Source organism: Tamandua tetradactyla, chromosome 22 (genome assembly GCF_023851605.1).
Source record: "Tamandua tetradactyla isolate mTamTet1 chromosome 22, mTamTet1.pri, whole genome shotgun sequence".
Lineage (NCBI taxonomy): Eukaryota > Metazoa > Chordata > Mammalia > Pilosa > Myrmecophagidae > Tamandua > Tamandua tetradactyla.
Genome location: NC_135348.1, coordinates 1,907,575 through 1,923,326, shown reverse-complemented (window position 1 = coordinate 1,923,326; position 15,752 = coordinate 1,907,575). Strand labels below are relative to the sequence as shown.

The 15,752-nt window shown below is 39.7% G+C and overlaps 1 protein-coding gene and 1 long non-coding RNA gene across 5 annotated transcripts in view; one reads left to right on the top strand and one right to left on the bottom strand.

The window, feature by feature from the left end:
- Nucleotides 1-15,752, bottom strand: part of MARCHF1 (membrane associated ring-CH-type finger 1) — an 894,978-nt gene that overhangs the window by 92,742 nt on the left and 786,484 nt on the right. For 3 of the 4 annotated variants that reach the window (XM_077139613.1, XM_077139614.1, XM_077139615.1), the window contains exons 6-7: nt 6,743-6,822; nt 5,701-6,462 (exon numbers count right to left, since the gene is read on the bottom strand). In XM_077139613.1, coding sequence (XP_076995728.1) covers nt 5,701-6,462; nt 6,743-6,822 — 842 coding nt within the window. The remainder of the gene's footprint in view (nt 1-5,700; nt 6,463-6,742; nt 6,823-15,752) is intronic. The other variant, XM_077139616.1, reaches the window with a different exon arrangement.
- The window catches only part of LOC143666185 (uncharacterized), a 40,322-nt gene continuing 31,629 nt past the window's right edge, over nt 7,060-15,752 (top strand). Inside the window, exon 1 of the long non-coding RNA XR_013167449.1 lies at nt 7,060-7,095. This is a non-coding gene — a long non-coding RNA (uncharacterized LOC143666185). The remainder of the gene's footprint in view (nt 7,096-15,752) is intronic.

Genomic DNA, 15,752 nt, shown 5'->3' with positions numbered 1-15,752 from the left:
GTAATGTCCCTTTCCCAGTTCAGATGATTCTGGTGGGGTTTCCAGTGGTTGCATTTTAAACCTAACCTTCCCTCCCGAGGAGCTGGTCCAAGCACAGTGCCCCACTGCCCCAGGGAGAGCAGCTGGCCCAAAGATGGGTATGTGACCTTAGGCAGCCTACTTATAATCCTTCCCAATCCCATGTATAAACGCATGGGGTGAAAAAGAGTAAAATACTCTTTTCTATTAGAGCACTGCTGGGTAAAATACAACCTGAAGCTACTTCAGTCCACACTGTCTCTTCCCTCTACCATAGAAAGTACGATTGTCTGTGGTTGAGAGAATGAAGACAACACAAACAGGAGAGAGAGAGAGAGAGAGAGAGAGAGGGAGGGAGGGAGAGAGGGAGGGAGGGAGGGAGAGAGAGAGAGAGAGAGAGAGAGAGAGAGAGAGAGAGATCCACACTGAGACTCTGCAATCCCTCAGGCCATCTGTATTCCTGGATTTCCTATTTCTGAGGTTAGTACATCTTTTTATTGCTTGAACTCATGTCTGTCATCTATAGCCTGGAAGAGTTTTGACCAAACAGGTGGTAGGCTGCAGGGTGGGTGTGGGAGGAGAAACGAAGAGGGGAGAAGTCCCGAAATGGGACAGTGGCAACAAGAAAGAAAGGACACATGGGAAGCAATGTCTGGCAGAAGGAATGACTGGATTTGGTTGGAGACTGGTTACCTATAACGGAAAAGAAAAAGATTCAAAGATGTGGAAATCAGGGGAATTTGTGGAGCTGCTGACAAGAAATGAGGGTAGTTGGGTTGAGGAAGTGGTATCAGAGGAAAGCAAGAGCTAAACCGTGGCATCCAAGTTCCTGATAAAGTTGGGATTTTGTCAGCCGATGGTTTTAGTTACATGACTGTCAATCCACTGGTCTGACTGTTCAAATGCAGAAAAGTCATCTAGTTATACTTTAGGTCAGCATTCAAGTGAATATAACAGAAAACTAGACACATCCATAATAATCAGCTTCCCAAACTCATCCTTTCCCCTTTCTCTCCTGCCTCAAGCACAAGGAGAATTGTGGATAGGGCTGTGGTTCTCAAAGCGTCGTGTCCACATCTGCAGCATCAGCATCACCTGGGAACATTTTAGAAATGCAGGTTCATGGGCACTACCCTAGTCTAAGGAAATCAGAAACTCTGGGGGTGGGGCCCAGCGATCTCTGCTTCAAGAGGCCCTGCAGTTGGTGGTGGAGCCCACTGGGGTTCGACAACCACTGGTGCTGAGCCTTTTTTACATGTTGGCTCTAAAGCAGATGATATAACCCACCACTTAGTGCCGTCGTTTCACGTGAGAAAGTGGCTCCCTGAGAAAATACACTTTCCTACAGTCTGTCTATTCCGACACTGTGTGTTCCAAAGCACTGTTCCAGGCACTCTGGGTACTTCAGCAAACAAATCTGACACAGTCATTCACACAAATAACCAAAGGCCAGCAAGGAAAAACTGTATGGAAGTGATAGCCAGGGGACCTGGGTACTGGTTAGGGGAAGAAGGTGTCCCTAAATAAACGACCTTCATGCCAAGATACGAAGAATAACCTTGAGTTTGTCTAGTGAAAAGCAGATGGGGGCAGGGTGAAGGCTGCCGGGTCTGGAGGAGGGGTGGGTCTGGCCACTTTTAGGGAACTGAAAACAGACCAGCATGAGAACGTCATTGTCAAGCATGGGTCCTGAAGCTGGAGACACAGAGCTGATAGGGCGCGTCACACAGGGACTCGTACATCATATTCAAGAGTTTGAACTTTCCACGAAGGGCGATTAAGAACTGCTTGAAGAGTTTTGATGAAGGGCTAATATGATAAGATTCATTTTTTAAATGTAATTTTTATAAGTACTGGCCAAGCCTTTCCCAAAATACACAACTGTGGGTATAATAGCACACTGATTTAAATTCCTTCTAAGCTATAGTTGGTAAGGGAGAAGCTTTCCGTGAATAAAGCTTTGAATGGGGTGGGAAAGAAGGAATAGAGCCCATCAGGGGACAAATGCCAGGAACAGAAAAGGGGAAAGGGCTTAGGAGCTTCTGCTTTTGTGGTTGTGGCTGAGTCTGGTCCTGCCGATGCACGTCTGAAGCAACAGGCGGGTGAACTAACAGGCAACTGCTAAGTCTCTCATGGGTCATTTTCCTTTCTGACACAGGGGACCCTGGTGCACAAACTCTGTCCGTTCAGAAGCTTTTCCCCCATATATGATCTCATTTGGAGATTCACTTTCCAAGCAATCACTGTCACCTCTCTGAGAATGATTCCCAAGTCCATGTGTCTTCCCCTGGCCCAGAGAAGATTTTACATTTCTAATGTCTTAGTTCTGCTTCCCTGTGTGTTTCCAAAGCATATGAACTGCAATGTCAGGTTGCATATAATTCAGTAATGATTGAAAAATTATCCAGATGCAGCCCTGGCTGTTCTCCTGTGTTTCTATTTCATGACTCATATCGTCTACCTGACCGGTAACCCTTGCATGTCACTTTGACCACAAATAGTCTGCCTGCAACTGAACTCACCATCTCTCCCCCAAACCAACTTGCCTCCAACCTCTCCTGCTTCTTTCAGTAACATTGGCATTTACTGTCTCCTTAGTTCCATGTTCTGGAGTCAGTCTTGACTCCCCTGTCTTATGCTCTTACTGCATCCAAGCACTAAGATAGCTCCTATTCACCTGATGGAATGCCAATGCAATGTGTTCCCCTCTTTCCTTGCTCACTGTCATACTTGCCCAACATACCTCAGTGTAGAATATTTCCACCTTAGCACAACTTATTCTCTTAAATTCAGGTTCTTTTCCTGGTATAACCTCAGAGACACAGGTGACTACTCTGCTTATGCCATCTTTCATCAAGCCTATTTCACTATTTCATTTAGCAATGGTTTTTCCACCTTATTTTTTTTTTGCAGTGGATTTTTAAAAGACATACTGTGTAGAACCTCATAATATTAGCGTGCAGAAAAAGTTCATAATCTGACCACTATATAAAAGAGATACTCATCAAACTTTTCCAGTTGAAGATGGACTGGACATTGGAACAGTTTGAAAACACTGATGTACAGAATAGAGTTCAATTCCTTACATATCTTGGAATGATATGTAAGTTTTCTTCACAGTGTTTAAAAACAAACAAACAAACTTTGTTCTTATTAACCTATAAAAATCTTCCAACCTAGTCCCCCAAGTCCATGCAAAGCTCTCAAATGCACCATTCTCATTCTCTTATGAGATAACAGAATTATCTCTGATAACAGAAATTCTCCAGCCTCGAATGCCTACAGTTGCATCTCTGTCAATCTAAATTCTCCTTTTCTCAACCCGATTCTCACCTCTTCTTCACTGACTTATGGACAGTGCCTGCTCTCGGCAACTTTTCTTTCTTCAAATTCCTGTAGTATTTCTGGTTATTTACCACTGCTCTCACACTCAACGTGCACTGTTTTGAACTTCTGTCTTCTCAGGAGTGAGCACAAGCTCTCCCACTTGTGAATAAGCCACTGAAGGGGAGAATCAAGTCTTTCCCCACTTTTTATGCCAAGTATCTAGTGTAATGTGCTGCACATAGTATTAGCTTAGTTCATATATTTTGATAATACCCCACAGCAGGAAATAACACCTGTAGGCCCATTTATTTAATTTTCATTGATAGAAGCCTTAGGTTAAGTATCCTTTCCTTAAAAGCGTTCCTCCAGGGAAGAGCTTTTAAATTAGGAGAAACAGTCCACTATGACTTTAATTGCAAACATTGCTTTTTCTACAATAACCATTAAACCCCTTACTAGCTTCTTTGACTTCCATTAACTTATGTTGGGATTAAATTTGGGGAATGACAACAGATGGCTGCAAATGGGGAATTCTTAGTCTAGACCAGGAGCAGTGCTTTAGGCCATCCCCTTTTATGCAGAGACATACTTAAATCATGTTCAAAAGATTACAAGAAATATCCATTAAAATATGAATCCAATGGTGTCACTTTCCTTTTAAATTCTTTTTAAATCCCAATGCCTTCCGGATAGAGTTCAAATTCTTTCCCACAGTTAACATGGCCCTGTGTGGTTTGATCACCTCTTCATCCTCCACTCATCCCCTCACTCATTTCACTGGCCACAATACTAACTTTTAGTTCCCTGGATTGCCAAGCCCCTTCTCTCTTCCTGGTTTTACATTGAACACTTTCTTGCTTCTTTCCTTGATCAAGTCCTGTCATCTTTGAGTCTTTGTCTGTTTGTCATTTCCTCAGAGAGTTGTTCTCTGTTCTCCTAGAATAGGTCAGGCCACCTTGTTACATGCTCTGATATTCCTATTACAATTGTAATTATATATTAAATGTGAAATAATTTGTTTTGTGCCTGAACTCCCCATTACACTATAAGCTCCACAGTGTCAGATTATACAAGGCTTATGCGTTACAGTATTTTCAATGCCTGGGATAATTCCTGATACATATTAGATACTCAATGAATAGCAGTTTTTGAGTGACTAAATGAACATTTTATGAATGACCATTTTATAAAACTTTCAGAGATATAATCCATTCTAAATTATTCACATCCAGAGCTTATTTCTCCTACCTGTCCTGCCCCCAGCAGACGTGGATCACCTTCTCTGAGTCACATGATTCACATGAAACATGCACAGATGTTTTATAAAGAATCTTCGACATTCATAAAGACAAACCAAAATAACTAAGCATCGTGCAACAAAACACTTCACTTGCTTGCAAACATAATCCAACCAAATGAAATGATTGTGTGTAATATGATATAACATGAAGATTTAAAAGTATTTGTTTTGCTTGCAAAGTTTCACTTATGCATATTAGCATGGCTATGGCTATAATTCTTTTAAACATTAAGTTCCTTTGAAAATGTATGCTGTCAGGTAAAGAGTGCAAGAAAGCAGGTCTGAAATTTCTAAATGTTGAAACCATTTAGTATATGATTATCAGTAAAGTTAATCCGGTCTTCTTCCCTAAAAGCTCCAGAAATCCCACTGATACGTTCATGACCTGTTTCTGGGCCCTTTCAGGCTTGACTCACCTGCTGAGTCAGACAAATGGAGAACAAATTAGCACCAACTGCAGAGGACACTTACATGACATAAAAACCTGACCTTGAATAACCCAAACCTTGAATATCTCTCTGTCAGGGTGAAGACCAGTTGACAAAATTTACATGGAAGGATCTGAGGTTTCATACATGCCCGCTCAGAGTTCCTCCATATTCTTTTTAAAAATATGCTATGCAGTGGAGGGAAGGCCACATTTCATTCTTTTCCATGTGAATATCCTGTGATCACAGCAGCATTTATTGACTCTTTTTTTTTTTTTTTTTGGTGTGCATGGGCTGGGAATTGAACCTGGGACTCTACCCTTGCACACATACTCTTCCACTATTCTTGTCTTAACTCGAATGCATACAAAACCCAACTGGTGTGTCAGTCCATTTGCCGGGATAAATCATTATTCCCATTAAAAGGAAGAGAAGGGGGAATCTAGCTCTATTCTGTAACAGTATTCAAAACCCAGGGGTACCTTAGCATTGCTCTTTCCATACCCACTTTGTTCTATCAATAAATACTATGTTTGGGGGGGGGTTGTTCATGTCAAACACACACCTAGCTCACAGTAGGAAGAAATATATTTGGATTGCACAAAGTCTTTTTCAACAGTAACTGACCTGCATGCTTCTAAATTATGAGGCCCTTCATCGTGGGTGGTCAGAGGCTTTTGAACAGAGTTATTCACCTGGGTCCTTGCATCATCCACAAGCTTTCCAACCTCCGGAACTGCCAGGATTTCAGCGCTGGAATCTCTCTGTGAAAATTTTTTCTCGATAGTTTCGTTTTGCCTAAGACTAGGCAAGAATTGAGGGTTTCTGCGGCGGTATCTGCTTGTGTTTTCCTCATGATTCCTTGAGGGTCTCTGGATCTCAAAGGATCCTCTAGGGAGGGGAAGTCTGCATTCTTGGTACCTTGTGCCTTTTCCTCTTTGGTGAGTTAAAGAGCAATTCTCACATCCAATCAGCTCTTGCTGCTTATTACCCTGGGCTTCCAAATCAACAAGTTCAATTCCATTAGGAGTGGAAGACCCATCCATGTTTCCACATGGTTTATTGTTTCTCCTCCTTCTTCGTGAGAGTCTGAATTTAACTTGAGCTCTTCTTCTAGCCTGAATCCAATGACTCTCATCTGTGGATGATGAATCTGAAGAGTCTGTGCAAAGCTCATTCCATGTGGGGCTTGAGACTTGGAGATGAAAATCATTTTTTCTTCCTTTTATTTGCTCTTCTGCATGTTCATATCTCTCAGAAGTCCTTTTCCTCCTCCTAGGCCTCTGCTTTAGTGGTTTCTTACCAGACTCCTTCCTAGCAGTGCTCAGCACCACGACAGGGGTACAAGGTTCACCTGCTTCTTCTGACATGTCATGCAAGATGGCAGATCTAGACACAGCAGTAGGCAAAGGATGGGAAATGGGAATGGAGAGGAAAGCCAAATAAAAAACAGAAAGAGAGAGAGATGAAAATGATAGCATGGATCAGAAGTTGGTAAACAAAGATTGACTGAAGAAAACACAATAAAGGAAAAAAATGAAGCCAGTAAAAATTGCCTAGGGACAATGTAAAGCAGAAGCAAGCGCTATACCTTCTCACAATACAAACCAAGAACACAAAGCACTGGTCTAAAGGCAAGATTGAATAGGATCATTTGCTTAGCACTTACCTGCAGATGTCCTGAGTAGATGGACAGACAGACAACCTTGACTGGCTCCTGGGAGCTGTCCCTGTTGTTGGACTGCTTGCCTGGAGAAACAAGTTAGATAATTTGGCATCTTGGTTAAGGTAATACATGGTTGATATCTTGCTTTTTTTCCACATATTTAAAAAATTACAGCAAATGTGGCTGCCGGTCATGTTGCTTGTAACGCAGCTCACAGAATACAGGAAGTTAGAGGGTTTGGTTCGCAAAAGTAAAACCTATTTGAGGAACTTGAACAGCTGAGATGCTGTGTTACTTTGCTGTTGCTTCATTTATGAGAGAGGAAGATGATTCCACAAGTTTCTATTCTACTTACTGTAAGTATTTGAATGGAATGGCTCAATTTGTAGACATAAAAGTTACTATGACATAAAAGATTAAAGTGCTATTAAATGACAAGTATGATAATTATGTGAGAAGCCTAAATAATCAAATAGCCATTAGATTGCTAGATATTGCCTGGAGTTAATGTCAAGTCAGGTCAAGATCACATGAGGTAATATATTTGAAAATATTTTATAATATTTAAAACCCATGGTTATTACTATTATTATTTAGTCATTCGAATTAATCAAATCTATCCATCACAACACTATTGACCTTTTCTATCTTTGATGAAAGGTCAGAGCTGAAAATAAGAGCACTGGAAATAATTCATACTATTAACACAAATTTTAATACAATTCACCAGCCTCTACCTTGGAAACAGCTCTTTTTCCCTCTATTGACTTCTCTCACCTTTTGCGTTTAAGTTTGGATGATGATGTTAATAATAACCTAAAACCTAAAAGGTGTTGGGAATTTACCGAGTCAGACTTCTTCCTGTGCCTTACTGTCACTTTAATCCTTACAATATCTCACAAGTGGTAAATGGTAGGTAACCAACACTTTTGAGTGAATATTATGTGTCAATCATTGTTTTAAGCACTTTTTTATTCATTCATTAATATTTACAAGAAACTTATATGGTAATGTTATAATTATTTCTGTGTTATTGAGGTTACTGAGCAATCAAAGCTGCTTAATGGTAAGTGGCAGAGAGGAAATTTGAGCCAGGAATCTGGCTCCACTGTCTGTTTTCTTCTTGACCCGATAATACAACTTCTTCTTAAGTCGAGGACTTGACATAAAGAGAGCATCTGGAATTATTCAGGTGGGGTGAAAGCAACTGCAAGTGCTGTTAGGAAGGCAGTTGAGCTCAGGCAGAGAAAAGACGCAAGGACAAGAGCGGAGGTCGGAGAGGAAAGAAGATTCTACACTTTGGCTTTGAAGATGGAGGAAAGGGCCTGAATATAGCTGGGAAAAAGTTCTCCCCTACTTCCTTAGGAATGCAACCCTGCCAAAACTCTGATTTTAGGACTTTTGACCTCCAGAACTGGAAGATAATAAAAACAGCCACCAAATTTGTGGAATTTGTTACAGAAGCTGTAGGAGATACATGCTGGAGGTGACACTTCAGCTAATACTAAGAGGCAAATAGGAGCTATTAAAGAAGTGATTTAAAATATTTCAGGTAGAGCAAACAGTTGGCCGAGTAGGAAGGATGGCGCTCTTGATATGCTCCCATACACTCACATATACCTGCACAATGGGGTTTCTACTTTTGTGTTTAACATTTGTATCAAAACTCACTTTCTTTAAGAATTTGTTTTTAGAGATGAACTTCATTGAACTCGGCATCCTTTGATCGTATATGTAGCCAATTTTTATGAAGTCCAAATTTTTTTGTCTCTGAGCATCAAGCCGTAAGTTTTGTAACACTGTGCACTTCTTATTCCGTGTGTACTCATAGTGGTGTGCAGGGGATTTCACACGGAGTAGAAACAGAGTAAAGGTTACCTAAATCCACTAATCACCTTCTGTTTTATTTTGCTAAGACTGCAGGAATGCAATGCAGCAGAGACGGATTGGCTTTTACAAAGGGGATTTATTTAGTTACAAATTTACAGTCCCTCAGAGGAAAGGAAACAGGATTTCATCTAGGTTTTCCAGTCACATGGAAAGGCACATGACAACGTTTGCTGGCCCTCTCTCCTGGCTTCTGGGTTCAAATGGTTTTCTCCAGGGCATTTCCTCTCTGCATCTCCAACCATCTGGGTCTGAGCCAGCTCTGAGCTCTAAGCTATGTTGTGCTGGGCTGTGCTGAGCTCCTTCTCTCTCTTTTGACTCTCCTTTTACTCCTCCAGCTAATCAATTTAAATGTCACTCATGGTGGAAGGCACTCTCCTTAGCTGAGCCTAGATGTGATCAGCTAGATGAGTTTTATAGGCTGATGATTTAAGTCCACAGCAACAGACAACTGGGCCAAGTTGACACCTGAATCTAACTACTACACCCTCTTCTTTTTTGGCATGGGCAGGCACTGGAAATCGAACCCAGGTCTCTGGCATGGCAGGTGAGAACTCTGCCACTGCGCCACCATTGCCCACCCCACACCCTCTTTTTGTTCTCCTTTTATTTTCTTTAATTTTTTATTTGTAACTTTATACAATTAATAACAGCTGTATTTATGCTCTTTTTTTTCGCATGGGCAGGTACCAGGAATCGAATCTGGGTCTCCAGCATGGCAGGTGAGAACTCTGCCACTGCACCACCATTGCCTGCCCCCATCCTCTTTTCTATTTTTTAAAAAAGCAAATGTTGTTTCCCCAAAGTGGCTTCAAATCATGGAGAATATTATTATGAATGCAAATCATGCTATGTTGAGCATCTTAATGGATAGCCGTGTCTACTTAATTTTATGTCAAAGCCACTTCTAAGAGGTCGCACAGAAGAGATGCTGAAAATGGACATAATAATAGAACAAATTCTCTAAATGTACAGGTCAAAATGGGAAAATGACTTATCAGTGGATGAAATCACAGAACTTTCAAAACATGCAGCTTTCCTTTGAGGCCTGTTTTGCCTGAATCAAAAAGTGTGTATGCCTATAACCCTTAAGGATTTTGAAGGGGACAGAAATCATTCCTTGTTACCTATTAAGACATTTTAATTGGCTTATGTCCAATGTTAGTTCATATGTGTGCAGTTTGCCGATGAGTTATTGTGGCAGATGCTGTGAGCCCTATCCCTACCTCGGTCCTTCTCTGGCCCTTCTCTAAGTTTGCTTGCAGTCCTACTGCACCCTCTCAGGTCTGCGTCTCTTTGCTTCTCTCGCCTAGGACTTTTCTGGTACCATGTTGTGCTATGTTTGAAATTGTTATGTACCCCAGAAAAGCCGGTTCTTCTAATCCAATCTTGTGGGGCAGATCTATTGTTGGGTGAGATCTTTTGATCAGGTTGTTTCCATGGAAATGTGACCCCACCCATTCAAAGTGAGTCTTAATCCACTCACTGGAGTCCTTTGAGAGAGGGACATTTTGGAAAGAACACAGACATTTGGTGATGTGAACAGAAATACCCCAGAATACGCCAGAAGCTAAGAATCATTTGAACCAGAAGCCAGGAGAGAAGGACAGCAGAGATTGCCATGTGACTTCTCATGTGACACAGAAACCCTGGACTCGATTGGCCTTTCTTGCTGAAGTCTTAATTTGAACATTTTCATGGCCTTAGAACTGTACATTTGTAACCTAAAAAAATCCCCATTGAACATGAAAAATTTAGAACAGCCATAGTCCAAATACCCCTAAGGGGTAGGATAGAAAGATCGAAGGTGATGGTGGAGTTATACAGAGAAGGTGGGGTTTAACAAACAAGTATGCTGGCTGAATCATTGTATTGATATTTCCTTTAGCCTCCAGTATCTTAGAGCAACTAGGAGTAAAAACCTTAAATTGTGGAATTGTAACCCATCCAAACTCTGAAATCTGTTCTACAAGTAATCGTTGTGCTGTGCTTTGAAATTTATTGTTTTTTAGTATATACATTATTTTCACACACACACACAAAGTGATGATAAGAAATATATGTATTCCTTCTTGCCTCCAATGTTCTGGAGCAGTTAAAAGGAAAAGCCTGAGATGATGGTATAGTAGCCTATGGCAAACTTTGGGATCTGTCCTGTAACTACTTGTTGAAAAGTGCTTTGAAAACTATTGCTTTTTTCTTTCTTTGCTTTGTATATAAGTTATATTATACAATAAAAAAATTCCCCATTGAAAAGTCAGCCCCTTTCTGGTATATTGCATTCCGACAACTTCAGCAAACTGAAACATGTGCTTTTATTTGCCTGTACATTGGCACAAATCTGGAAGTCTGGAGTAAGTAAATAACCTTTGGGGACAGTCATGGGACTGCAGTCATGGATAATTGCCCCAGCTTCTCCAGTACCCAGAGGGACAATTTTTAAAAAAATATTTTTATTAATAAAACAACATAAAAACATACAAACATTATTAACATACAAACATTCTGTACATGACATACAATCAATAGCTCACAATATCATCACCTAGCTGTGTATTCATCACCATGACCATTTTTTTAAACACTTGCATCACTCCAGAAAAAGAAAGAAAAAAGAAAAAACTCATACATACCATACCTCTTACCCCTCCCTCTCATTGACCACTAGTATTTCCATCTAGCCAATTTATTTTAACCTTTGTTCCGCTATTATTTGTTTATTTTTTAATTCATAATTTTTACTCATCTGTCCATACCCTAGTTGAAAGGACCATCACACACAAGGTTTTCACAATCACACAGTCACACTGTAAAAGCTATATCATCACACAATCATCTCAAGAAACAAGGCTATTGGAACACAGTTCTACAGTTCAGGTACTTCCCTCCAGCCTCTCCAATATACCACAAACTGTAAAAGGGATATCTATAGAATGCATAAGAATAACATCCAGGATAACCTCTCCACTCTGTTTGAAATCTCTAGCTATTGACACTTTATTTTGTCTCATTTCTCTCTTCCCCCTTTTCGTCAAGACAGTTTTCTCAATCTCTTGATGCTGGGCCCTGCCTCATCCTGGGATTTCTGTCCCATGTTGCCAGGGAGGTTTACACCCCTTGGAGTCATGTCCCACGTAGAAGAGGACCAGAGGGAGAATTCTGAGGTGACTTCAGGGGGCTTCCCAGAGGGTCCCAAGAAGCATCAAGGCCCAGTTGTCCCTGACTCATTAACACATCCTGTCTTGGCTTTTCCCTTTTCTCTGCCTTATTTTTCCCACTCCCTCTTTGTGCTTCCTGAGCTCACCTCCCCAAATAAACTACCTATGCCAGTTTAATTCTGTTGTGCACCCCCGAACAGCCATGTCCTTTAATCCTCATTCAGTATTGCTGAGTGGGATCTTTTTTATTGTTTCCATGAGATGTGACCCACCCAGTTGAGGGTAGTAACTTTTGGTTAGATGGTTTCCATGGAAACCTGTCTCCACCCATCCAAGGTGGGGTTGCTTACAGGAGTCCTTTAAGGGGAACCATTTTGGAAAATACTTAAGAACCAACAGAGTCCACACAGCCAGAGACCTTTGGAGATGGGGAAGGAAGGCGCCTCTTATGAAATGAGAAGAGTTAGGTAGCAGATATCTCCATGTACCCTCCCAGCTGAGAGATGTGTCCAGAAGCCAGAAAGCCCAGCAAATGCCATCCAGGTAACTTCTCTGCTGACAGAGGGGGTCCAGACAGCATCAGCCTTTCTGGAGTGAAGGTAACCTTTTGTTAGTGCCTTAATTTGGGCATTTCCACTGCCTCAGAACAGTAAACTTGCAACTTAAGAAATTCCCCTTTCAAAAGCCTTTCCATTTCTGGAAAGGCTATTGGAACACAGTTCTACAGTTCAGGTACTTCCCTCCAGCCTCTCCAATACACCATAAACTGTAAAAGGGGTATCTATAGAATGCATAAGAATAACATCCAGGATAACAGAGTGGAGAGGTTTTGACAAACTAAAATACTACCTATGCCCATGGAAAATGGCAACTATGTTATGACTGGGTTTAATTTGACCAACTGTGTCTTGTTTAGGAAAACACACTGGAAAAAACTGAACCCTGGCTTGTGTCATATTTGATTCACTTTCTAAGTAAATGTGAATTAAGGGTCTATGATGTAACAGATATCATGCAGGGTGCTGGGAATGAACAGGCATCCTGAAGGAGAGTCCTGTTTTGTGTAAGAGAGTCAGAAATAAACAGGCAAGTTTGATACAACTCAGTATATCCTGAAAGAGTCCAGTAAGGGAGCTCTGATGAAGGAAGGACACCTAACTTTAGAGTAAAGCAAGGATTTCAGGTGTGTTAGAAGAAATGACATGTGACTTAGAAGGGAAGTCCTAGTAAAGTAGGGCAGGGCAGCCAAGATATGGAGAGGAAAAAGTGCACAAAGGAAAGAGAACATGCCTTGGGAACTACAGACCATTTTGTGATGATTGGAGGGAAGGGTATGAGAGAGAGAGAGGAAGTAGTTGGAAAATCAGGTTAAAGTAGACAGAATGGTCTTTTATGCTATATTGAAAAGTATAGATTGTGACAAATGAAGATAAAGTCATTGATAGATATTCAGCAGCAAATGGAAATGATTATACTTGGGCTCTAGAAAGCCCACTTTGGCAGTAGAGAACTGGAAGATCTAGGACTGACTAAGTAGGGAAAAGAATTAAGATTCAATATATCTAGGATGCACTGGAGATGGAGAAAAAGGTAGACACAATCCCAGCTGGGTGTTTTATTTTTAAATGTGAAAAATATATATTTTTTAATCAGCTGAAAGAACTAACATGGGAAATATCCAGGAGAATTTAATAAATCTTTAATAAAGATAAGTGGATGCAGTGTGAGTTGAAATGCATTGCTTTTTCATATATATGTTATTTTTCACAAAAAAAATAAAAAATAAATAAGTGGGAGAAGGGGCACATGTACCCTAAACAGATATTGAAACACAGTAAATCTTCACAAAGTAAAAGAATATGAAGGGGGTGCAAATAAAGAAACACATCATTGGAATAGAACTGAGAGTCTAGAAATAGATAATCCAGCTATATTACAGATCAGTTGAAAAAGGCTAAATTGTTAAATAAACGGTGTATGGAAATGTGACTACTCATTTGGAAGAACATAAAGCTGGATTTTTACCTTGCTGCTTAAATTAAAGTAAATTTTAGCCGATGAAATGCTTAAATATAGTAAATTAAACCATAACAATATGAGAAGGAAAGATAATTAATTATGTTTATAATATTGTAGAAGGGGAGCTCTTTCTTATGATGACCTATAACCCTCCCCAAATTTAATACAGTAAAAGACTAATAAATATGAATTTGAAAACTTTTAATTTATAAATAAGAAACACATACACTCACACAAAAACATGCTCCCCAAACAAAAACTCAAAGCCATAGATAATGTCATATTTTGTAATACAAATGATAGTCAAACAGCTAATTTCTCTAGTATTCAGAACTCTCTCACAGATGAAGAAAAAAAAGTTGATTGATCTTATAGAAAAAAGAGTAAAACATACAGACAACTAGGTTACATAAAAGGAATTACACATTGCCATAAGCCATGTTTAAGCAGATGTTCAATCTCAATAAGCAAACAAACACAAATTCACTTGAGGATGGTATCTACTTTCACTTATCAGATAATGCACATTAAAAAAAGATTGGTAGCAAACAATATAGTCGAAGTACGGGAACCAAGTTCAGCTGTATTTTGTGGACATAAATGTAAACTAGTAAAACACATTTGGAGGGCAATATGGTAAATTCTATTAAAGTAGAAAGTGCCTATGCTATTTAAGTCAGAAAGTCCATTCATAGGAATTAAATTTGCTAAAACTATTGCATTTTCCAAAAGACATACTTACAAGAAGGCTTATTATAGAATTGTTTGTAGTAGCAGGAAAGTAGAAACAATCCAAGTGTTCATTAATATGTACAATAAAACATGAAAGGCATTAAAAGGAATGAGCTACATCAAACACCCTCACACACACACATTTACTGACACAAACATTTATATGATATATTTTAAAAATGTATCACTTTTCAAAACCACTGTGATAAAAATATCACTTTCCAAAACCACTATTATCTCATTGGGTAAATAATATTTTTATGATGCATTTTAGTGCATGCACAGGAAAACTCTAGAGGGGTATTCATCTAGCAGTCATTATCTTTGTGAGATGGGATCTTGCATCTTAAACACAGAAAAATATTTTTAATCATATTGAGGATTATGTCATAAATCACAGTTGCTCATATCAAGAATCTAGATTTGCACTTTTTCTTCTCAGTATTTAAGTGATAGCATTTGCTTCTTTAACCACTTTGAATCATACTCCCTCCTTCAATTAAATGCAGTCAATAATAAAACTTACATAGAACTTTTAAGAGCATAACATGAACTCTTTCATTTATAACAGCTTTGTAGAAAGTTAATAGGACAGTAATGTTGACATATTAAAATACTTCTTATGCATTCATGTTGTCTCAATAGTTTCAATGATATTCGCTCTTTCAGGGGAAAAATACATAATAGTTTAGGTCAGTGATTCCCAGTCTTGGCAAAAGGTTACCTCTGACACTAAATTCACTGAAGACTAGGGTCCAGGGTGGAAGTAATCTTTAAAAGCTGCCCAAAGGACTCTAATGTGGATCCAGAGTTAAGAATCACTGGCTTTGACAAAGGAGAGACTCTCTATTGAAGCTGTTTATTCCCCAGAAAAATATGCTTTTGAATCTACTCCATTCCTGTGGCTGTAAACCCACTGCAGATAAGATTTTTTGATGAGGCTACTTCAGTTAAGATAGCCTCATTCAGGATAAGACTTAATCTTCTTACTGGAGTATGCCGGTTTGAAAGGATGTATGGACCCTAGAAAAGCCATGTTTTAATCAAAATCCCATTCTGTAAAGGCAGAATAATCCCTACTCAATACTGTATGCTTGAAACTGTAATCAGATCATCTCCCTGGAGGTGTGATTTAATCAAGAGTGGTTGTTAAGCTGGATGAGGTGATGACATGTCTCCACCCATTTGGGTGGGTATTGATAAGTTTCTGGAGTCCT